This window comes from Schistocerca serialis, chromosome 8 (assembly GCF_023864345.2).
Source record: "Schistocerca serialis cubense isolate TAMUIC-IGC-003099 chromosome 8, iqSchSeri2.2, whole genome shotgun sequence".
NCBI lineage: Eukaryota > Metazoa > Arthropoda > Insecta > Orthoptera > Acrididae > Schistocerca > Schistocerca serialis.
In genome coordinates, this window is record NC_064645.1 from 305,338,192 (window position 1) to 305,364,194 (window position 26,003).

A 26,003-nucleotide genomic window follows, 5' to 3' on the forward strand; every position below is an offset into this window, starting at 1 on the left:
AAGAGATTGCGTACAGTACGCTTGTTTATCATCTGCCAAGGTACTGCTGTGCTGTAGGGGATCCTTGCGAAACAGGATTGACATAAGACATCGTAAAAGTTCAGTTTGGTATTATCGCGAATTGGGAAAAGAGTGCGACGGATATAATACACGAATTGTGATGACAGTAGTTAAAACACAGGCACTTTTCGTTGCGGCGAGATCTTCCAATCACCAACTTTATCCTCCGAATTTGAAAATTTTTTGTCGCCAATCTACATATGAAGAAATGGTCACCATAATAAAATAAGAGAAATCAAAGCTCGTACAGAAAGATTTAAGTTTTCGTTTTTCCCACGCGCTCTTAGAGAGTGGTAAGGTCTGAAGATGTTTCGATGAAATCCTCTGCCTGGCGCTTAAGTGTGAGTTGCTGAGTAGTCATGTAGATGTAGATGTAGTCGGGTACTAAGGGCAGTAGCGGATTGCTCGATATCTGCGACAGATCATGCAAGGGTAGCGTCTGTAGTGGATGGCAGCTACGCTCCTTAAAACACCGGACGCTAAATAGGGGAATGGCGTGATCTGTGCCTATACACGTGGTGGTACATATCTCCGGAAAGATACCAAGGATTAGTTGCTAGTCAGGTATATGCCACGCGCAACTGCAGCTGTTTTGCGTTCCAAAGAAGGACTAAGCAGGTGGTCATAATCTTTTGTCTCATCAGTCTCAGTTCTGTCCCTGCTGGGAAGCGAGATGAACACAGGTACGGGTTCGTCATTCCACGCTGCATCAATTTTGTGCGCAGAGTCCATCAATCTTAGTGGCTGGCGTGTTGTGACATGGCGGCGTATCGGCAACACATGATCAGAAAGTTTCAGTGGGTAAGAGATCTCGAGAACGGGCTGCCAGGACAATTGGTGACCACGCTCGGTATCGAGGTAGATAACGACAGCACGGTCAACATGCGGTATTGAGCTATATTGTTCAAAAATAACGTCACGAAGACCTCGAACAGTTGGCAAAGCTACTAGCTTAATGCAGCAGGAATGTAACGGCTGCTTCCCAAATTAGCACCAAAACGAGTTAGAGGTGTTTGTGTTGCGTAGAGCATACCATCACGTCACGTGCTGAATCCATAAGACTTTGACGAGTGCAGTCTGACACCGTACCTTCTCCTGGGAGCCTTCATTGTAGACTCATTGCATATCCCCAATATTCTACTAATAAACCCGATTCTGCCACTTGCTTGCGAATCACCCGTGCGACCAGTTCTAGAATAGTGTTCAAGTGTGTCGAATAGGACTATCAGAGGATACTGAACGTATACAGAGAAAGGCAGGACGGATGATGACAGGTTTGTTTGACCCGTGGGAGTGTGTCACAGCGGTGCTGAAGAAACTGAACTGGCAGACTCTTGACGATAGAATTAAACTGCCCCAAGAGAGCACACTTATTAGTTCATAGTGCTCAACCAATCGCAAACTCGGAAAATTTGTCATCTGAGTTAGCCCATGTCGAAGTCACCTTTGGTTATAGTGAAAGACGGATCAGACGCACGTTGTTGTATCGACCAACCGTGAATCGGGTGAGTGATGAAAATAACGAGGTGACGCCTTACGCAGGTATCATTTCTTACTGGATTGGTCGTATTCTGCAGGGTGTTTTTTGACCACCAGTTAAGATTAGGGCCTTTTTAGGGTCCACAAAGGATGATCTTGGCTTAGGTAAGGCGGGTGTCTACCGTATCCCTTGCATCTGCATGTCATACATGGCTGAGACCATCAGGACCATGGAGGACAACTGTATTAATCGTAAGGGACACACACGCTTACAACAGCCGAGTAAATCTGCTGTTGCAGAACATTGTCTTTGTACAGATCATTTTCTGGAATATAACAATACGGAAATTCTGGAGTACACTTCCGGCATTGTGTTATTAAGGAAGCATTTCAGATTAAGTTAGCAAGTAACCTTTTAAACAGAAACGTAGGTTTGGACTTAAATTGCAATCCTGCTGTCTGTCTGATCGAAGACGAGAGGGAGAGAGTTAATGCTACTCGCTGGTTGGTAATTAGTGTTCTCTATCGACAACTTCTGACGTCGGTTGCCTTTCGTAGTGCGGTGGCGCTAGTCATGTCGGCACGTGTGTTGTCTCCCTGTATCTGCCCCGCATACCGTGGTTTTAAATCTCTCGCCTTGAAAAATGGTTCAAATGGCTCTGAGCACTATGGGACTTAACATCTGAGGTCATCAGTACCCTAGAACTTAAAACTACTTAAACATAACTAACCTAAGGACATCACACACATCCAAGCCCGAGGCAGGATTCGAACCCGCGACCGTAGCAGTCGCACGGTTCCGGACTGAAGCGCGTAGACCCGCACGGCCACCGCGTTCTCGCCTTGAAAATGATGGAGTTTGCACCTGCCGAAATATTGACGGTTGCCGAACATGTCACACGGCTGCATTGTCGTGAGTTGTTTGAACGAGTTTGCATCCGATCAATTTCTATCAATAAAACACGACTGGGATGCAAGGTAAAAGGAACACGGGTAGATTGTCTAGCATTCGAAGACGATATTGTGATGTTGTCGGGATCATTAGAAGAGGCGATTAAACAAACCACGCAACTACAGAAGCAAGCGACTAAAGCAGGCCTACAGATCTCTATCCAGAAGACGGAGTACATGACCCAATTCAGATCCTAGTTGGATGACACTAGAATGAGGTAAAATGCAGAACGTGGAGAGATTTAAATACCTGTCGAATGGATAGAAGTTGGGCGGACAGAAAAGGAAGCAATGGGAACACTAATAAACAAAATGAATTTAGCATACAGACTATGAGATGTACAATAAGAATTCAAAATTAAGAGATTACCAGACAGTGGTCCGCCTTGAAGCCTTGTACGCAGCAAAAACTCTTAACCTAGTAAATACAGGAGTACTTGAGAGACTACAACTGTGGAACGCAAGATTCTCAGGAGAATAGTGGGACTGCAGAGAACAGAAAATGGTCAGTTTAGAAGACGAGCGATCCAAGAACTGTATACCAAGATAGAGAGAAACTCGGACGACATCACGAAAAGGAGGAGATTCTTCAGACACATCCTTGTAATGGACCGGGGAAGATAACCCCGCAAATAATACACTTTCTGTATAACTAGAGAACGAAAGTACGCCGAGTCCAATAGATACAAAGGGATTTGGAAGAAATAGGAATACAGGAACCAGAGAAACACAACAGAGCGATTTTCAAATAAAAAATTCTGGCTTTCACAGGTTTTGACGAAAAATCTAGACCCAGAACAAAATAGTCACGGACGGAAGAGCGAACAAGGTTGCAAAGTATTAGAATACTAGACAAGGAGAAAGAACAGAAGATACCAAGCTGACGCGAATTAACGTGATTCTCAGATCGCTAAAACGAGAAGAAGAAGGATTTTTTTTAAAATGATGTTTCTATTTATGAGAAGTTTTTAAGAGAGAAGTTAGGAACTTTAGTGTTGCTGGTACGTCGAAGCATTAAGAACTTATCAGAATGCCAAGAACACTTCCAGTTCTCATTTGTTTGCTGGACCCGAACGATCAGTTGACATTCGGCGCTGAATTCCTGTACTCGAACAGACGTCTGTTTATCTTATCTTCCCTCTTTTCTCAGGTCGAGGCATCTGCTTCATGTTAAGCACTGTGTTGTCGTCAGCCGTGAGAGATGTACACTCCTGGAAATTGAAATAAGAACACCGTGAATTCATTGTCCCAGGAAGGGGAAACTTTATTGACACATTCCTGGGGTCAGATACATCACATGATCACACTGACAGAACCACAGGCACATAGACACAGGCAACAGAGCATGCACAATGTCGGCACTAGTACAGTGTATATCCACCTTTCGCAGCAATGCAGGCTGCTATTCTCCCATGGAGACGATCGTAGAGATGCTGGATGTAGTCCTGTGGAACGGCTTGCCATGCCATTTCCACCTGGCGCCTCAGTTGGACCAGCGTTCGTGCTGGACGTGCAGACCGCGTGAGACGACGCTTCATCCAGTCCCAAACATGCTCAATGGGGGACAGATCCGGAGATCTTGCTGGCCAGGGTAGTTGACTTACACCTTCTAGAGCACGTTGGGTGGCACGGGATACATGCGGACGTGCATTGTCCTGTTGGAACAGCAAGTTCCCTTGCCGGTCTAGGAATGGTAGAACGATGGGTTCGATGACGGTTTGGATGTACCGTGCACTATTCAGTGTCCCCTCGACGATCACCAGTGGTGTACGGCCAGTGTAGGAGATCGCTCCCCACACCATGATGCCGGGTGTTGGCCCTGTGTGCCTCGGTCGTATGCAGTCCTGATTGTGGCGCTCACCTGCACGGCGCCAAACACGCATACGACCATCATTGGCACCAAGGCAGAAGCGACTCTCATCGCTGAAGACGACACGTCTCCATTCGTCCCTCCATTCACGCCTGTCGTGACACCACTGGAGGCGGGCTGCACGATGTTGGGGCGTGAGCGAAAGACGGCCTAACGGTGTGCGGGACCGTAGCCCAGCTTCATGGAGACGGTTGCGAATGGTCCTCGCCGATACCCCAGGAGCAACAGTGTCCCTAATTTGCTGGGAAGTGGCGGTGCGGTCCCCTACGGCACTGCGTAGGATCCTACGGTCTTGGCGTGCATCCGTGCGTCGCTGCGGTCCGGTCCCAGATCGACGGGCACGTGCACCTTCCGCCGACCACTGGCGACAACATCGATGTACTGTGGAGACCTCACGCCCCACGTGTTGAGCAATTCGGCGGTACGTCCACCCGGCCTCCCGCATGCCCACTATACGCCCTCGCTCAAAGTCCGTCAACTGCACATACGGTTCACGTCCACGCTGTCGCGGCATGCTACCAGTGTTAAAGACTGCGATGGAGCTCCGTATGCCACGGCAAACTGGCTGACACTGACGGCGGCGGTGCACAAATGCTGCGCAGCTAGCGCCATTCGACGGCCAACACCGCGGTTCCTGGTGTGTCCGCTGTGCCGTGCGTGTGATCATTGCTTGTACAGCCCTCTCGCAGTGTCCGGAGCAAGTATGGTGGGTCTGACACACCGGTGTCAATGTGTTCTTATTTCCATTTCCAGGAGTGTATTTGCCTTGCGCTGCGTCATTTCACGATCCCCACTCCGCCGCCACGCTTTGTCGCTGTCCTGCCGTCCAGTTACGTGCTAGGGGGCGGCTAAGCGTCATTAAAACTCTACCGTCAGGGCCAATCAAAAACTTTCCGTTTGAGGGTGTTGCTGCAGCCTGTATGCAACGTGACGCGACTCCGACGAAAGCGACTCCGACGAAACATCCGTACCCAAAGACTGGAAAGTTGCACAGGTCACACCAATATTCAAGAAAGGTACTAGGAGTAATCCACTAAATTACAGGCCCATATCGTTAACGTCGATATGCAGCAGGATTTTAGAACATATATTGTGTTCGAACATAATGAATTGCCTCGAAGAAAACGGTCTATTGACAAACAGTCAACATGGGTTTAGAAAACATCGTTCTCGTGAAGCACAACTAGCTCTTTATACACATGAAGTGCTGAGTGCTATTGACAAGGGATTTCAGATCGATTCCGTATTTCTGGATTTCCGGAAGGCTTTTGACACTGTACCACACAAGCGGCTCGTAGTGAAATTGCGTGCTTACGGAATATCGTCTCAGTTATGTGACTGGATCTGTGACTTCCTGTCAGAGAGGTCACAGTTCGTAGTAACCGACGGAAAGTCACCGAGTAAAACAGAAGTGATTTCTGGCGTTCCCCAAGGTAGTGTTATAGGCCCTTTGCTGTTCCTTATCTATAAAAACGATTTGGGAGACAATCTGAGCAGCCGTCTTCGGTTGTTTGCAGATGACGCTGTCGTTTATCGACTAATAAAGTCATCAGAAGATCAAAACAAACTGCAATACGATTTAGAAGAAATATCGGAATGGTGCGAAAAGTGGCAGTTAACCCTAAATAACAAAAAGTGTGTGGTCACCCACATGAGTGCTAAAAGGAAACTCGTTAAACTTCGGTTACACGATAAACCAGTCTAATCTAAAAGACGTAAATTCAACTAAATACTTAGGTATTACAATTACGAACAACTTAAATTGGAAGGAACACATAGACAATGTTGTGGGGAAGGCTAACCATGACTACGTTTCATTGGCAAGACACTTAGAAAATGTAACAGACCTCCTAAGGAGACTGTCTACACTGCGCTTGTCCGTCCTCTTTTAGAAAACTGCTGCGCGGTGGGGGTCCTTACCAGATCGGACTGGCGGAGTACATCGAAAAAGTTCAAAGAAATGCAGCACGTTTTGTATTATCGCGAAATATGGGAGAGAGTGTCACATAAATGATACAGGATATGGGCTGGACATTATTAAAAGAAAGGCGTTTTTCGCTGTGACGGATATTCTCACGAAATTCCAATCACCAGCTTTCTCCTCCGAATGCGAAAATATTTTGTTGACACCAACCTACATAGCGAGGAACGATCACCAAGATAAAATAAGGGAAATCAGAGCTCGTACGGAAATATATAGGTGTTCATTCTTTCCGCGCGCTATACGAAATTGGTTCAAATGGTTCGAATGGCTCTGAGCACTATGGGACTCAACTGCTGTGGTCATAAGTCCCCTAGAACTTAGAACTACTTAAACCTAACTAACCTAAGGACATCACACACATCCATGCCCGAGGCAGGATTCGAACCTGCGACCGTAGCGGTCGTGCGGTTCCAGACTGTAGCGCCTTTAACCGTTCGGCCACTCCGGCCGGCATACGAGATTGGAATAATAGAGAATTGTGAAGGTGGTTCGATGAACCCTCTGCCAGGCACTTAAATGTGGTTTGCAGAGTATCCATGTAGATGTAGATGTATATGTACACGGTCCAGTCACATTAATATGACCACCGCCTTTATTCGACGTCAACTTGCAATATCCACTCACAGACTGCAGATGGCAGCGGTTGCATTGGAAGGTGTAAAAGTCCAAAGCAGCATGATGATTCGCTTTCAGACCAAGGGTGTAAGCATTTCCGAAACGGCTATGTTTTTAAACTGTTCACGTGCCACCGTGATTAATGTATACCGTGCATAGCATAATGACACCTGGCCATAGATAACAGGGGTGAGCGACGGCTGTAGAGATGTGCACGGGCGAATAAACCTGCAACTGTTAAGCATCTGACTGCCCAGATGAACCAAGGGGCTACCGTCGGTGTCTCCTCCACGTCCGCTCAGTGAGCGTCGCTGCGTTTGGGCCTCCGAAACAGGCGTGTGGCTCGTGCACTCATGCTGACTGCTGTTCATGGGCGGCATGCACGCCATTACCGCAACTGGACGTCAATTGAGTGGCGACACGTTGCTTTTACAGATAAATCACGTTTTATGATCCGTCGTACGGATGGCCATCGACGTGAAACGTGTGAAAGCAAACACCCTGCAGCAATCATCGGAAGGGTGGTGGGCGGAAGAGGGAGCGTCATGGTCTGTGGAATGTTTTCATGGCATTTCCTGGCTGATCTCGTCGCTCTGGAAGGCTCAGTGGACCACCACACGTATGCATCTATCCTTAGGGACCATGTCCATCCCTACATGCAGTTTGTTTTTTCTTGCCACGATGGCATCTACCAGTAGGACAATGCCACGTGACACACAGCTCGCAGTGTAAGTGCGTGGCTCGAAGAGCACCAGGATGTTTACCGTGCTCCCCTGGTCGCCAAGCTTCCTGGATTAAAACCCAACCGAGAATCTCTGGGACCACCTCGATCGAGCTGTTCGCGCCATGGATCCTCAACCGAGGAACGTAGCACAGCTGGCCACGCCAATGGAGTCGTCATGGCTGCACAGCGCTGTAGGTACCCTCCGGAACCTCACTGATTCTCGTCCTATACGTCTCGCAGCGGTCCTCGCTGTAAAAGGTGCGTATTCAGATATTTGGTCACATTAGTCTGACTGGACTGTCTAATTTCTGTTTCAGTCTAGAAAATAACGATCGCCTCATAGCGACTGATGGCTTCTCTTTTTATATGTTGATATACTACGTTTCTTTATATGAATCAACTTATTCCATAATAAACGGACTATACAGGGTGTCCCATGAGGAATGGTAAATATGCAGAGATATGACAGGAACGATCATTCGAAGCAAAAAGTCTAGTACAAACGTAGGCTCGAAAATGCGTACCTTAAGAGCTACACTGTGTAAACAAAAGTATCCGTACACCCCCAAAAACATACGTTTTTCTGCTGCCACCTACTGCCAGGTACTCCATCTCAGCGACCTCAGTAGTCATTAGACATCATGGGATAGCAGAATGGGGCGCTCTGCGAAACTCACGGACTTCGAACGTGGTCAGGTGATTGCGTGTCACTTGTGTCATACGTCCGTACACGAGATTTTCACACTACTAAACATCCCTAGGTCTACTGTTTCCGATGTGATAATGAAGTGGAAACGTGAAAGGACACGTACAGCACAAAAGCGTACAGGCCGACCTCGTCTGTTGACTGACAGAGACTGCCGACGGTTGAAGAGGGTCGTAATGTGTAACAGGCAGACATATATCCAGACCATCACACAGGAATTCCAAACTGCATCAGGATCCAGTGCAAGTACTATGACCGTTAGGCGGGAGGTGAGAAAACTTGGATTTCGTGGTCGAGTGGCTACTCATAAGCCACACATCACGCCGATAAATGCCAGACGACGCCTCGCTTGGTGTAAGGAGCGTAAGCACTGGACGATTGAACAGTGGAAAAACTTTGTGGGGAGTGACGAATCACGGTACACAATGTGCCGATCCGATGCCAGCGTGTGTAGTGCCAACAGTAAAATTCGGAGGCGGTGGTGTTACGGTGTGGTTGCGTTTTTCGTGGAGGGGTTTGCACTCCTTGTTGTTTTCCGTGGCCGTATCACAGCACAGGTCTACATTGATGTTTTAAGCACCTTCTTGCTTCCCACTGTTGAAGAGCAATTCAGGGATGGCGATTACATCTTTCAATTCGATCGAGCACCTGTTCATAATGCACGGCCTGTGGTGGAGTGGTTACATGACAATAACATCCCTGTAATGGACTGACCTTCACAGAGTCCTGACCTGAATCCTGTTTTGGAACGCCGACTTGGTGCCAGGCGTCACCGACCGACATCGATACCTCTTCTCAGTGCAGCACTCCGTGAAGAATGGGCTATCAGTTCCCAAGAAACCTTCCAGTACCTGACTGAACGTATACCTGCGTGAATGGAAGCTGTCATCAAGGCTAAGGATGGTCCAACACCATATTGAATTCCAGGATTACCGACGGAACAAAACAAGAGAAAATGTCCAGTAAACATGGGCTGTAAAGTGCAAACCTTAAGAACCATGAGTACTTGTGCATTTTCGCTACTGTGAAACATATCTCTTCTATTGAGCAAGTGCTCATAGCTCTTAAGGTATGCATTTTAGAGCCCATGTTTATCAATGTTTTTGCTTCAAAGTATCGTTCCTGTCATATCACTGAATGAGACAGCGTAGGTAAATCAACCTAACCAGGACTACTCCATCAGCTGCTCTGTGGTATTCCCTCAAACTGTGTCAAGATTCACTTACCAAATGAGTTCACAGTTTACGATTCAGAGGTGTATTTGATTGTTAGAGAAGACTAGCAGATTAAATGTAGGCAGATTACGAAATTCCACCTCTGCTTAGCCGTCTATGTTCCCTTCAATCTATATAGCGCTTCTAGCCAGCAGACACTAAGGAAACATCGTCCAAGTCCTTCTCCAGCTACAGTGGCAAGACAGGGTGATGTCATTTTACTGGTTGCCAGGGTGTGTGGGATTTTGGGGAAATGCGACTGCAGATGAAGCAGCTAATTATACCTGGATGGTACACCCTGTGCCATATGGCACCATTCCTCTGTGTGCTGTCTCCTTACTGAGGACAGAGTCACTTATCATTGTAAGGAATATAGATTCTGATTTACATTCTGTCTTGATTTATCCTTAAGGATTTTTAATGATGTGGTTTCTCCTTGCTTTCTGCAGCCTCCCGCTGTTAATCTTCAGTGAGATTGGTTCCCCTTCAGTGTTAATTTCTCAATCCAAGGACAAGAGTCATTCGGTTACCGCGTGCGTTGGCCGCCCGTGACGCTCACACTCTCATCAGTATGAGGTGTAAATCGGAAGTATCACTTCATTGGTAATAGGAGTTAGTGATATTTCTCATTTCCTCCGTTCATTGAGGGGGTGTCAGTACTTAAACGCTTTTAATTCTGCACAGTTTCGTGTGTGACTGTTGGTAATGGGTTTCTCCTGAAACATGTCCAAGTGCTGATACAAGGTGACAATTATTTATTTTCTGAACGATTTGCGTCAGGACGTTCAAACTGCACGATTGGCCGTGGGGCATGACGAGAATTAGTATGCGCGGTATGGTTTGGTTTAGCGACGAAGCCCACTTTCATTTGGATGGGTTTGTCTATAAGCAAAGTTGGCATATTTGGGGGACTAAGAATCCGCATTTCGCGATCGAGAAGTCTCTTCGTCCTTAGCGGGCGACTGAGTGGTGTGCGATGTCCAGTCACGGAATAATCAGTGCGATATTCCTGACTGCCGAACGATACGTGGAGTTTTGGAAGATGATTTCATCCCTATTATATAAAGTGACTCTAATTTCGGCAATATGCAGTACATGCAAGACGGAGCTCGAAGCAGGAGAGTGTTTGATGTCCTGGAGGAGCACTTTGGGTACCCAGAGGCCACCAGCATGGGCTTCAATCGCCTGCCACATTCTCCGGATCTGAACACATGTGACTCCTTTTTCTGGGGCTATATTAAAGACAGGGTGTACAGCAATAAACCCAAAACCATTGCTGAGCTGAAAGCGGCTATTCAGGTAGTCATCGACAGCCTCGATGTTCCGACACTTCAGCGGGTCATGCAGTATTTCGCTATTCGTCTGCGCCACGTCATCACCATGGATGGCACGCACATCGAACATGTCATAACCTAAATCCAAATATCTGTGTAATGTTTGCAAGTTGAATAAAGTGTGTGCACCCCGTAGTTTGTAACTAATTTAGTTTTTATTTTCATATAGTTCAATAATTATCACACTGCAGATAAATCGGTGATGAAGCTGTTTGATGTTTGTGAAGGTGATATTAGTGAAGAAATATTTGTTGGCTGCAAGGCATGCATCTCAGAAAATATTAAGTTATTTACAAGTCAGATCACCAGTTCAAAATATATGGTTTAAGTTTCTGTATTGTTTCACCTGTGGCTGAATTTTTGTGGTTGTATATGAAGTGTGTGATGTAAGACAAAGAATGTTTTCCTTTACGTTTTGAGAATGGTGCCTCAGCTCATAACATTTTATGTAATGCACTGTATTTGAACTTTTAAGGTAGGTTTAGAAAGTGTAGCGGATAATGTGGAGTCCAGGAACGTAGTTTGTGAATTTTGTTCTCCATTTTTACCTTCTTTTGCTTCTCTCCCTATTACGTAGTCCTATCTTCTTTCTCTTAAAGTTATCTTCTAAAAATATTCTTCGTCTTCTTCTTCCATTACCTTGAGTCTCTCCTCAAACGTCTTCGAATCCAGTGAGCTTTCGTCTTTTGAATCATAACAACCTCGATCGTCCTTTAACTCTTATGAATACCGCTTCATTTGTTACTTAAGGCATTTCAGTCCGTCTTTCCAAGTACTAAAAAATAGGCATTTCTTTTACTGTATGCTTTTAGTTTACGTGTTAGACGCATCGTCAGTAGTTGTACGCTCAAGTGACGAAAATCATGGGATATCTCCTGATATCGTGACGGACTTCCTTTGACGCGGTGAAATACAACAACTCGACGTGGAATGGTCTCAATTAATCATTGGAAGTCTCCTGCAGAAATATTAAGCCATGCTGCCTCTATAGCCGACCATAATTGCGGAAGTGTTCCGATGCAGAGTTTTGTACACGAACTGACCTCTCGGTTACGCATCTTAAATGTTCGGTGGGATTCATGTCGGGCGATCTGGGTGACCAAATCATTCGCTCGAATTGTCCAGAATGTTCTTAAAACCAGTGGCGAAAATTATGGCCCAGTGACATGTTTGGGGACGTGACGTCCACGAATGGCTGCAGGTGGTCTCCAAGTAGCCGAACATATCCATTTACAGTCAATGATCGGTTCAGCTGGACCAGAGGACCCACCCCAATCCATGTGAACACAGTCCACACCTTTATGGAGCCACCACCAGCTTGCACAGTGCCTTGTTGAAAGCTTAGGTCCATGGCCCCGTGGTGCATGGGTCGCACTCGAACCCTATCATTAGCTCTTACCAGCTGGTCGTCTGGTGTACGATCGATATGGTCACGAGCCCAAGAGAGGTGATGCAGGCAATGTCGTGCTGATAAGCAAAGACACTCGCGTCGGTCGTCCGATGCCGTAGACTATTGACGCCATATTCCACCACACTGTCCTAACGGATACGTTCGTCGTAGCTCCCACATTGATTTCTGCGGTTATTTCACGTAGTGTTGTTTTTCTGTTGGCACCGACAACTCTACGCAAACGCCACTGCTCTCCGTCGTTAAGTGAAGGCCGTTATTCGTGGTCAGAGGTAACGCCTGAAATATGATATACTGGGCAGACTCTTGACGCTTTGGATCTCGGAATATTCAATACCCTAACGATTTCCGAAATGGAATGTCCCATGCGTCCAGCTCCAGCTATCATTTCGCGTTCGAAGTCTGTTAATCCCCGTCGTGTGGCCATTATCACGTCGCAAACTTTTTCACACGAATCACCTGAGTAATGCATTACCCTTTTATACCTTGTGCATGCGATACTACCGCCATTTGTACATGTGCATATCGCTATCATATGACTTCAGTCACCTCATTGTATTTTTATATGATTTGTTCTTACATCTTCCAAGTATTACAGCGGCTGGAAGTTACGTATTTGGGCTAATTTCACTCTGTTTTACATTACTGTGCATTTCTTGACGTATAGCATGACGAAATATTCCAACAGTAATGTTTGTTTACATAAATAAACATTAGTTGTGTAATGTTTTCTCGCCTTTTTAGTAGTCGAAAAGATGGATTTGAAATATTGTAAGTAGTTATATAGCAATTATGAATACCATGGCCACAAAGTGAAGAATTTAATGACGCTCTTCATTTGTGTTGCTAATTTGCTCACATTACACCTACTATAATTTTATTCCCAGTGCCATATCTCACAATTTCCGAGAAATTACCTTTCCTGTTTCCATGGCGTCGACGTTTTTGAGTCACTCCTATTATTTCATCTTGTCGGTTGTTCCTTCACTGCGTCCCTCTCTCAGCGGAATAACAGCTGACAAGCACTTACTGATAGCCTGAACGGGGTCGCGGACGCAGCGCGGCCAAGCGGCCGCGCCATGCACTGCGCTTAGTTGCCAAGGTAATGTGCACGCGGCGCGCAGGCGCAGCAGCAGCAGCAGCGACGTCAGTCGAGGGACGGCGGTTGAGGAGAGAGGACGTAGTGCAGATTGTGCCGCGCCGCGACGTAGCTGTAGCTGTAGCTAGCTGAAAGCAAAGGCAGGACTCCGCCGCGCGCTACGTCCAGCTGCTGCCGCCGCCATGCCTTCCGCCGGCGTAGAGTTGCTCGAAGCTAATGGCGCGCCCGCGTCTTCTGCTGGTTTTAACAACAGGCGCAAGTCGTCGGTGAAGGTGACCATCGTGCCGAGCCAGCCCAAGACGCTGACGCACCTTCCCAAGCGGCCTCCTGTCGACATTGGCTTTACGGACCTCAGCTACACCGTCCGCGAAGGCCGTAAAAAGAGTGAGTATCTTACTTGGTTCGTCTGTCTTGAATCCGTAGAACTGCGTATCTCACCACCAACACTTACGGTTATAAATAGTCACCCAACTTTCTTCAGTTGTTTTATCCATGGTGGCTATTGTTGGCGCCATGATGGATGTAGACTCGTAAAACATAAACAACAACATCCTCCTTTAGTCACGCGCGTGTACAGACTAGAAATACAGATAATTTACATGGTAAAAAGACTGGTTTTTCTTTCCATGTCAACATTTTGTTGTGTGACATGTACAAATAATGACGGGATGTATTAAGCACCAGAAGATGTGTCTTCAGTATTCGAGACGTATTGTGCTTCCTAGTGAAAAACATGGAAAACTGTAGGTGAATGTGTTTTCCTTTATATTATTCAGTTGTTAACTACAATAGATGCATACCATGAAGTTCACTGCCTAAATTGTTTCGAATTCATATTAGCTGTAGCGGTTTCTATTTATGTTCTCGCTGCCGCTAACACTTAAAAACCCAACCCAGTAATCTGGTTTGGCATTGTTCGTACATGAGTTGCGTTTCCTCCCGTTTAGGCTCTTCACGAAATTTTAAATCCCAAGGTATACCAGAATATGAGTGCAGTAACTTTATTCAAGGAAATTCACCTACGATAGCTGTGTTGGTGAGAAATGTCTGGTTTTTAAGGGGGTGAGGCACGTTCAGTAGGTATTAAGAGTAGATAAGCGATAAGGAATCATACTTCTCGCAACGAGAGACAGTTCGTGGTTCTATTGTCGAAGGTGCAAACGAAGATATACAGCGATCACATGTGGAATGACCACGAGAATAACCTATCGTCTGGCCATGATTTGTTATAGCGCTAGAACGAAAGGAGACGATCAGCCAAGGACTTTGGTTTGTGTTGAAGATCACGATGTGCGCCTTCATATTTTGATTGTTGCGCGCAGGAGAGTTAAAAAGTGGCGTTTCGAAGAAATTAGAACTCGCTTGAAACTTTTGAATTTTTTACTCTTTAAATATGACTTTTGTGAGAGGTTAACACCAAATGAGTTTTGTCTTTTGTATGGTCCACAAAATTACCTTCTGCGTTGGTTAACATTATGTCAGACCACAACCTCTTAATTATATGCTATTCAGTTCATAGGCAAATAGCCCTTTGGGATGGACGGAATTTTTCTTTTCGCTGTTATAAGAATACAGATACAAGGACTGCTGCATGTTGTACTGTATATTTAATGACAAAGAAAAAGAAGTAAATGGTAACAGTTAGAACTGCAAAGTAACTTTCCTGTGGCGAGTGGAACGTGGGTGGTGACGTTAATTGAGTCACGGAAGAGGTCTATCTCTGCGACCCCCGATACGCTGATAAAATATGACAACCTTGCGCCAGAAGGACAAACAATGGACACCGCAGAGAATGAAGCGTCACAAAGTTAGAGCTTGCACATCGAACTTTGGTACTTGACCTAGTGTGAACATTTTGGATCCATTTTTGCGCCGTGCTGCCCACTGTGAGTTGTCGCGTGTCGCCAGATTCTTAGCTATAACAGACATTTTACTCCATCAGTAAACACTTCCGGGCTAAGTTGCCGTGGTCGATCTGTAGAACTTCTTCTCCTTGACGTTTCGTTCTCCGTAGTTGAGAACGAAACGTCAGGGAGAAGAAGTTCTGCAGATCGACGACGGCAACTTAGCCGGGAAGTGTGTACTGATGAAGACGCCGGCCGTGAAAGCCTACATGGGAAGGCATTTTACTGTTGCAGGTTTGCAGAATTATGTATGGGAGGTATGTGGTCTGCGATTTAAATATTAGGATCCTAGTAACTGGAATTGATCAAATTCAAGAGTATTTGATTATTTCATAAATGAATGACATCTTGACACAGTAACAGGATTTAAAAAGGAGTGGGTATCACTACGAAAGAAATATCATTGTTTTAACGATGACAGTAGTGCCATTTGGAGCACTTTTATGCTAAACTAAGGAAACAGCTGAAAACTAAAATGTGGACAACCTGTGGTGGATATGAACCGCACTTGGCCCCGAAAGCTAATCCACACTTAACTCTTTAATATGTCTACCTTCCCACAAAACAATGCAAAAAGGTAAGAGACTTTGCATGATATGCAAACGAAGAAAGATGAAAGGAGTGGTATCCTTAATATTAACTAAATTTGAGAATAAAAGGCTTACCACTGACGACGTGATTGTGGCGGCGAAACATGTTTGGGTGAGAAGAAACTAAAACGTTGTTTTTCAATAAGGCGGACCTGATGGTTGGGAAAAGAACACCACTGTGACATTTCCGTCGATAGTGGGGCTAAAGCGTGATATGGAGTCTTTTTTGCGGCCTACTTGTGGTTAATACTATACCATTACGTCTATACTCCACAAACCACATTACGATGTGCGGCGCGGGGTACTTTGTGTAACACTGCCACTTCCCCCATTTTTGTTCCAGTCGCGAATGGTTTGAGGGAAGAATGAACACTGGTAAGCCTCCGTGTGACCTCGAATCTTTTTAATCTTTTAGTGAAATACGCGTAGGAGGAAACAATGTATTTGTTGTCTCTTCAAGGAAGCTACGCTCTCGCCACTGTTAACAGTAAAACAAACCGTGATGCAGTGCGCCTGTCTTGCAGCATCTACCACTGGAGTCTCGTGAGCGTCTCCCAGTAAATGAAACTGGAACACAACGCGCTGCTCTTTGGATCTTCTCTGTTACCTTCCTCTATCGATCCTATGTGGTACGGATCCCAGACGGGCGAGCAGTATTTAAGAATATTGGTTAAAAACAGTCTTGGCTGCAATTTTAGTTTTTTTATTTTTCAACGACGCGTTTCGCCTTATTTAGGCATCTTCAGGTTATCTTAATTTGGTATTTCTTAGAAGAATCCAGTAGTCATTCTGTTACTCGCTCCTGTGAACGTGAACGCGTTATGCAGATCCTGGTATCACTCGCGTCCATCTAGAAAAGTTTTTACTGAGTTTAACGAAGGCGATGTTGGCCTGATGTACTCGATGCCCTTTGGCTACACTGACTACTGGATTCTTCTAAGAAATACCAAATTAAGATAACCTGAACATGCCTAAATAAGGCGAAACGCGTCGTTGAAAAATAAAAAAATAAAATTGCAACCAAGACTGTTTTTAACCAATACTGTTAAGCACTGGTTTGCTGTATGCCACATATGGACCGGAAGAATTTCTATATAAGAATAGTTTGAACGAGGTTTTGTTAAGTTTCTTCCTCTGTGGGTGGACTACAAGAAAATACGTGTTTTTTTCACCAGACGCGATTCGCTTTACTGATGTGCAGCACCATCAGTGGCCTAAGTGTAGGCGAGAAACCAAGCAGAAATCGCCGTAAGTAAAAACCGAGACATTGTTAAAGAATTGTTTTTCCATCTTAAAAACAAATCAGATTGTAAATATCTTTAATTACAGACCACTGATGGTGCTTTAACCCCAAAAAGCGAAAAACGTATGGTGGGAAAAAAACACGCATTTTCTTGTAGTTGTAACGACAGAACGAAAATACCCTCAGGAATAGGCAGGGGATTGAGCGACTGTGTAGGCCTACCCTCCAATCCCACTAGCGGCTTGCTGCATCGATTACTTCCCGATAAAGCCGAAAAGACGCACCCAAGAAGGTACTCGGCACAGTTAATATAAATACAGAATACGACCAAATGCATCCAAACTCTTCTGATTACGTAAGAGGGGTTAGCAATCGATCCATTCTCTTGAAAGTGCCCTGCGAAATTTTTAGCGGTTACAAGATAGATTGACCCCGCTATCGCAGTGAAGAGTGAGGTACGTGCTGGACTACCAGTGTGGCATCGCGAAAGAAAAGTCTGAGGCTTCTGGACATATAGCGCACGTATCTACGTTAATGCTGCATGATTTTTGTAAGCTCAGTGCAGTATCGTCTGGAATGAGCAAGTTAAATTTGTGTGCTAGTCAGAGTTAACAACATTACTATTCTTAGGCGGAGCTCTGCAGCTCACCAAGTGGCAGACAGAAAACAACAGACCGCCGAAGCAGAGGTTGGGATTAAATGATAGAAACATCCACCCTCTCTCTTAGATACAGATAGCACTGGTTAAATAACCTTCAAATCTGGCGATTGAAGAAGCTGGGAGAGACATGTTATTTGATCTTCATTTTTCTCAAAGCAGTCATGCTTAAATTGGCTGTGTGGCTCTCCGAAGATACATTATCTGATCAAAAGTCCGCCCTGGTAGCTACGGGGTCAACGTGACTGCATGCCCAAGCGAGGGGGCTGGATTCGAATCCCCGATTCTGAGGTTTTCTGCGCACGGGGACTGGGTGTGGTGTTGTGCTCATCATCATTTCGTCATCACCGACGCGCAAGTCGCCTGAATGGCGTCGACTAAAAATACTTACACCTGGCGGCGGCGAGCGGCCACGCGACAGAGAGAGGGACGCCTAATCAGAAGCGTCCGGAGTCCTGTTAGTGCACATTAATATGGGGGTGGCCACCCTTTGTCTGTTTGACGGCTTGAACTCTGTTGAGGACACTTACAATGAGCTGTCTGAATGTCTGTAGAGGAATGACAGTCCTTTCTTCCTCAGGAGCTGAAACAAGAGAAGGTAGTGAAGTTGGACGCTGGAGCCTCTGGACCGAAGTGGGTCTTCCAACTCAACCCAAAGGTGTTCCATTGGCTTCAAGTCGCGACTTTGGGCACCCAGTCCATTTCAAGAGTGTTTTTGTCCTCACAGATGCTCCTTTATGGCAAGATGTACTGTCATGCTGATACCAACAATCATCGTCTACGAATAGTTCCTCTACTGTATGCAGTACACATGGCAGTAAAATGTGATAATTTTCCTCACATTTATCGTTTTCTTAAGCGCAATAAGGGGACCGCACGGTAACGATGAAAAACACACCCACACCGTAAGACCAACTCTTCCGCACTTCACAGATGGCGCTACATATGATGGCAAGTAACGTTTTCCAGAAATTCGCCAAACCGTAACCCTTCCATTGGACTGCCACAGGGTATAGCGTAGATCATCGCCAAATCACACGTTTCCAGTCGTCGACTGTCCAATGGCGTCGCTCTTCGTATATATATATATATGGCTCTGAGCACAATGGGACTTAACATCTGAGTTTATCAGTCCCCAAGACTTAGAACTACTTAAACCTAACTAACCTAAGGACATCACACTTATCCATGCCCGAGGCAGGATTCGAACCTGCCACCGTAACAGCAGCGCGGTTACGGGCTGAAGCGCCTAGAACCGCTCTGTCACAGCGGCCGGCTCTTCACACCATCTCAAGCGTTGCTTAGTAGTGACTGCAGAAACACATGGCTTTGAGGAGTGCTCAACCATTGTACTTCATTCTCCTTAACTACCTAAGAACAGTCCTTATGCTAGCAGCAATACTGGTAATACCATGGGTGATTGCTTCCGCTGTGTTCGACGGTCCCTGTCCGTCAGTTCGCGAGGTCTGCCTGATCTTGATTTCGCTGCTGTTGTTCCTTTGAGTTTCCACTTCACAGCAACATCATCAACAGCCGACTTGTGCAGCTTTGGGAGGGTTGAAATATCCTTGATAGATTCGTTACTCAGGTGACCAGTCCACGGTCGAAGATACTGAACTCTCCTGCGGACAGCTTCTGCTGTACTGCTTCTGTAGAGACAACGCAGTGCTCCCCACCTTCTTTTATACTGACGGGTCCGCCTCTCGTGACCCTAGCGGTCAATTCCGCATTACATAGAGGTATCGGGCTACTTTTGATTAGATACTGTATAATCCCATATTGATCCATTGATGAATAATAATAGCTTTCCTTTCACTGAAACTATAAAGCCATATGGAGTAAGGGGGCGCTTTGGCTAAGACAGTCAGGAGTAGCGGGACTCGATTCCTCATCAGGCAATCTAGGTTTTTATTTTTCACGCTTTCCCTAAACCGCGCAAGGCAAATGCCGGTATGGCTACTTTGGAAAGGGGAAGTTCTTTTCTTATCCGAGCGGCGCACGTGTAAGAAAACTATATATATCACGTTCTATGACAGGGGGGCAGTGTACAAAAGACGCGTCGAACGTGTTTATGTGCTTTTGTGAGTTTCGTGCACTTTCCAGAACAACCATTTACTATAGCCTCGTTTTATTTATAAAAGGTTTCGTAATACCTTGAATGGTTATATTTATACAGATCTTCGAACTGAGCAAGGGCGGGGAAGTGGAGCAGCAGTCCCATAAAAGTTTCTTGTCTACTTCGCATGGATGGTCTTCATTTATTGCGCTTCTCGCACAACCATCTTCACCTACTCTGATAATAATATAAAAAGAAATAGACTCATATTTGGGATGCGTTCCTTTATTAACAGATTGGCAGTTTTTCTCAAGGAAACCAACAGGACTTTGGTATTTGGGCCAGACAATCGCCTTGCAATGCATACGTTTTTGGCAGTACTCCAACATCTGTGGAAAACACGAGGTACAAAAACAATTGAGACGCAAAAATCAGTCCGGTGTATCATAGTGGAAATATATTTGCGAAGGAATAGATAAACAGACAGCTTGATGACCAGACGCAGCGAAAGTTAGGAGAATACGGTGACACAGTTCTTAGCCTGCAGCTCTTCCGCGTACACACGCTAAGCTAGATGACTATGCATTTGCGCGCTGACACGAGACAGCGTCACGTTGGCAGCCCTGCAGGCGAAGCGAAAAGTCAGGACGAGCGTGGCAATTAGGGAGGACGCAGTTCGTGTCAAATGCCCTTTGTGGCCATTTACGGTACTCAATTCAGACATTATCCCTCAGTTCCCTCCTCTCTTCACCATTTAGGCTTTAGGTGCTTACAATTTTCTAAAGTAGGAATACACCAGATTTACAATAATATTCTTTGTTCTAAACTCGTCGAATTACACGTGTAATATTGTTAAGCACCACTTAATAGATAGACTTTATCACGCCGAAACAAGCCCTTTGGAACGTAGCTACATATTTTCTGCCATTGGTAGGTTAGAATGTTAGTAATAAAATCGTAAGTTTTTATGACAATACAATCAGTCTGGCCCATGACCTTTCAGGCAGTCGGAACAGTAGGACACGTGGCGTACTCGAGAGCTTTATGATAATGCTAGCAGACACACACACACACACACACACACACACACACACACACACACACATTCGCAATAGTTTTACGCGCACATCTAATGGCGTTGCCGATATTTCGGGTCCTCCAGGTGATTCCGTTATTTTGAAGCGATTCTGTCTGCGGCGTTATCCACATTAAATTAAGAGCAGACATCTGCGAGGGAGAAATTATTTCAAAAGGCGTAGGGACTACAGGTTCACTGAAAACAACCTTAAACGGAGCCACAAATGAGAGAAGACTTGTATGATGCTTCGCTTTCATTATTTTATGTTGTGAACGATGCCTGTTTTTACCGCATGTGCTGATGTCTGCATGTTGTTGTGGTCTTCAGTCCTGAGACTGGTTTGATGCAGCTATCCATGCTACTCTATCCTGTGCAAGCCTCTTCATCTCTCAGTACCTACTGCAACCTACATCCTTCTGAATCTGTTTAGTGTATTCATCTCTTGGTCTCCCTCTGTGGGGCGCGAAATAGTGTAAAATAACTCGAATTTCAGTCTAGCAGCTTGGTTAGTGCGGAGCTTAGTAGTCGCTCTGTACGATCTTCGAGCACAGCATAATCCACTTCGGACAAATTCTTCATTATTGGCAGTGATTGCGGGGGTTGTGACCCAGACCGAAGAGTGCAAACTTGCGCCATCAGAAGATGCGCCGGCGGCTTTTGCAAGAGCGCGCAGGCAGGCGCTCCGGCGCGCTCTGTGGCCGAAAGAAGGCGATAACTGCGCAGTCGCGGAGTTTGATCCGGACCTTCCTCCGGCCTGTCTGCCGCTGATAAGTGCCGCGTCCTGCACAGTCTCAGAGCAGAACCTCTAGCGAATATGCTGCAGGAATTGTGTGTGTGGCAACACGTCTTACAAGGGGAGGGGACCATGCCTACATAATATCGGGAATGTCATCCAAATTTATGCTAGATGCAGAGGTCGACCAGAAATGGAAGTGACACAAATGGGAGCTCCAGATGACCAAGAGTCTAGAAAAAAAGAAGTTGGCCAAGTGGGAGTAGGAAATTTGTAAATTTGTGTTAAGGTCTTATGAGACCAAACTGCTGAGGTCATCGGTCCCTAACCTTACATACTACTTAATCTAACGTAAACTGACTTAGGCTAAGGACGACACACACACACACATGCCCGAGGGAGGACTCGAACCTCCGACAAAACGCCTCAGACCGCGCGGCAATATATATATATATATATAATTCATACTGGGAATCGAGAATCTCGGCGATTTTAGCCTGTTATAGATATCGATTCTTGCAACCCAACGGTCCTGGGAAATCCAAGTTTATATCAAAATATCCACAGTATTTCCTCAGATTAGCCTTCACAGACAGAAACTCGCGGCCGGGCACTTATACGTACGGTTGTACAGATACTGGTCAGGCTTCGTTGCGCTCTGGAGCTGCAGCGGCAGCTACTTCAATGCTTTTACCGCCAGGTACCGGCCCTTCTCTGGCTGACTAGAGAGCCTGTAAACTGACCAGCTCGTAGCTGCCACCATTTCCAAAAGACATCACTTCAACCGCCAGTTAAATATGGAACGGATAACAACATACATAGGTATCCCAGAAACATTGCGACAAACTTCGATGTGCTGTAGAGGGTGCCCTGGGGAACAAATCGAGGGTAGGAACCCGTGTCTGGAAACGTCATCTAACGACACTGCAGAGCGCCAAAGTTATTGGCTCCGGCGCCTGCCATTAGGCCACCCCTTCAGCAACAAATGTGACTTTGTACGCTGACGGACCCTAGTCGGAACGTCTCGCAGTGTTTTCTTGTTCAGTGAGGGAGAAGTTGCTGCGTAGCCTAGCCTCGTTACCTTAGTGTATGACTGTTTCGGAAAAAGGTTCCATCTGTAGTTTATTTTTGACCTGAGTACTGAAACACATCGGAGTTTGTACAGGGTTCCGGAAGAAAAATAACCTGTGGATGGAAACCCTCGTCCGAAAGCGTCATCCACCGACGCAGAAGAGCATCACCTTCATATGAGCCTTTCTAAGCAGCAGCTAGCTCCGTCTTCGCCACCGACGATCGTGGCAATCAGTGGCGATCACTGAATAGCAAACAACAATGCGAAACGTTCCGCCTACGGTCAGCGTACAAAATCACGTTTGCTGCCGGAGGGGTGGCCTGGCAGTAGCCACCAGCGCCCATAACTTCGACGCTCCGTAGCGCCGTTGGATGAAGTTTCCAGACACGGGTTCCTATTCTGGATTTGTTCCTCGAGACACCTTCTACAACCCCTCGAAGTTTGTCGCAACGTTTCTACGTCATTCTGTCTATTACAGGCTCGTAATTACCACAAAGAATAAATTATGTACAAGACCTCCCTCGTGCATCGGTGTATCTAATAGTGAAAACGCGGCATTATAGGTATAGAAGAAGTTGCAACGTCATAAAACTGCAACGAAATGCTGGAAAATCTGCAGAGGATCGACGATAGGTGCTGGGAATGGTACTTGACTCGCAGCGTAAAAAAAGAGCAATGTTTTGCGCACAAGAAATCGGGAAGACCTATTATTGTCCCATTACATTATTGACGATAAATCACAGAAAACAATACGGAAAGTAAAATACGTAGCAGTTATCGGAGGTGACTTAGAGTGAAATAGTCATGTGCAGCATGTAGGGGAAGCAGACGCCAGGCTGTGATTTATAGTACATATCTTGAAGCAATGTAATTCATCCAAGAAACAACTGGCTTGCATAAAATTCGTTTGACCTATTCGTAAGTATCGCTAGCCAGCATGCGGGCTGTTTCCAGGTAGAAGCAGTAGGAAATATGTAGAGCAAATCCAAAGAAGAACGGCAAATTTCGTTAGGGGCTCGTTTAGTAGGCGCAAGATCGTTACTGAGATGCTCATCAGTCTCCACTGGCAGACGCTACAGAAGAGACGTATTTCACATTTTCTGGACAAGTTCACTGTTAAAATTCACAGAGCGTACGTTCCGAGAAGAGTTAGGTAACACGTGACTCTCCTTTGGACAGATTATTATAATTCAAATGTACACAATTTAATAGAAACACCCTTCTGCCCGAATGCTATTTACATTTGTGCTTGGTAGCCTCAAATGCAAAAAAAATCTTCCTGGTTGGAGTATCGGAAATAGGTTTTTGCCCATATACATCTACACATATATTCCGCAAGCCACCTGGCGGTCTGCGGCGGAGGGAACTTCTGGTGCCACTACCTGATCCCGCCTTCCCTCTTCCATTCGCTAATGATTGTCGGTAAATCGCTGTATTAGTTCTAATTCCTCAACTTTCGTCGTTTTGGCTGTTTCGCGAGATGTATGTGGGAGGAAGTAGTATGTTGTCCAACACATCCCGGAAAAGTACTAAATTTCAATAGTTAACCTCTCCGTGAAACATAGCGCCTCTTTTGTAGCATCTGCCACTGGAGTTCGACTATTTTCACTGTAACTCTTTCGTGCCGACTAAACGATCTCGTGACGAAACGCGCCTATCTCCGTTGGATCTTCTCTATCTCTTCTATTAATCTAACCGGATAAAGGGCCCTGACTGATGAACAATACTCAAGAGTCGGCCGAACAAGCGGCTTGTAAACCACCTCTTGTTGTGGATGTATTACAGTTCCGTATGATTCTTCCTATGAATTTCAGTCTCGCAGCTGTCTTTTCCTACTGTTCGTTTCATGCGTTCACTCCCCTTAAGGTCGATCCGGATTTTTACTCTTAGGCGTTTTACGATAGTTGCTATTTCCAGCAATTTGCCACCCTTCGGTCTGTCCTATATTCGAGATTTTCCACAAACTTTTCCAAAAGTGTCCGTATCTACGTTTTAATGTTTTTTTTTCTCTGCTATTATTTTCGCGTAAGAAAACCGTGATAACTTGAAAGCAAGAACCCCCTGTCTGTCGTGAATGATTAAGAGAGTTTGATGAGCTGTCTATGCGTATGCATGAAATGCTTGTGAACAGCTCTTAATCTGCATGAGGCTATCAGAGGTGGATCGCTGACACGCCTGCCACTGTTCTGAAGCGGTGAGAGAGTTAATTATTGATACAGGCGAATGGAGAAACTCGCGTGGAAAATTCTGATGTTTGCGTCGCTGGCACAAGGCCATCAGCGGTGGAGAGTTTTTGTCGTTTCAGCGTTCTCCAGCACGGATGTCGTCGTCTTTCTGTTCTCGAACTGTTCCGACATCTGCCTTCTAAAAACTTATACGCTTTTTTGTGAATGAGAGCGATGTGGTTGATCCTGTAGCTTCGCATCTCCGGAACTGGAGCAACAGGAGAAGAAATGGCACTCTTCATTGATCAGAAAATCTGGCTGCTGTGCGCAAGTGCTAGAAGTCTTACATTCCGGGTTGAAAAACAAATACTTCAGGATGGTCGTTACAATTAATACACTTTAAGATTTCAATTAAATGTCTTACTAAAATACCAACTTGGCCTCTACTTACAACTTACAGAAAATATACTCCAATTAAAGACGTAGAACTATTAATTAATTAGTATGTTTATGTGTGCGTTTCGAAACTGACCAGGTTAGTTTGAATATCAAACAATTTATTTAAGCGTGATTCTGTTGCCAGTGAACAGCAGCGGTTTACATTAGTTGGTTGGGTTTACGGGAATATACTTTGTAGGCTCTATTCAGTGAACTCTTAGGTGTAAATTGTACACTAACGCTCTCGGAATGTGCTTTTCGCTACTCTTTCGGATTAGTCGGCACATCAGAGGTGAAGACCAATTTCAGAATGAGAGATATTACGCGTTAAGTTTGTTGAGGCATGTTTTGTATCACAAGAATTGCGTGGTATCCCATGTTATTTCGAGTCGCTGAAAGGTTTATTTCACAATAACACATTACTATCAGATAAGTCTTTTCACGTAAGATGCAAGTAACGAATTCAAAGGCTAGAGGTTCGACATCCGCTTGATTTTATTTTTTTCTAGCTGTTGACGAGAATGTCGCCTCTTACAGTGCTATAATCTAGTTAAATTAGTTTGCGTCTAACGTGTTATGTCCAAAGCTGCAACGTTTTCGAGACAAGTATTGTCTGCTAGCA

General features: G+C 45.5%; 1 protein-coding gene across 2 annotated transcripts in view; it reads left to right on the plus strand.

Annotated features, from left to right (window-relative positions):
* LOC126416057 (ATP-binding cassette subfamily G member 4-like) overlaps window positions 1-26,003 on the plus strand; it is a 320,965-nt gene that overhangs the window by 158,644 nt on the left and 136,318 nt on the right. Inside the window, exon 2 of one of the 2 annotated variants that reach the window (XM_050083531.1) lies at window positions 13,698-13,828. In XM_050083531.1, coding sequence (XP_049939488.1) covers window positions 13,698-13,828 — 131 coding nt within the window. Of the gene's footprint in view, window positions 1-13,488; window positions 13,829-26,003 lie in introns of those variants that run through there. The other variant, XM_050083530.1, reaches the window with a different exon arrangement.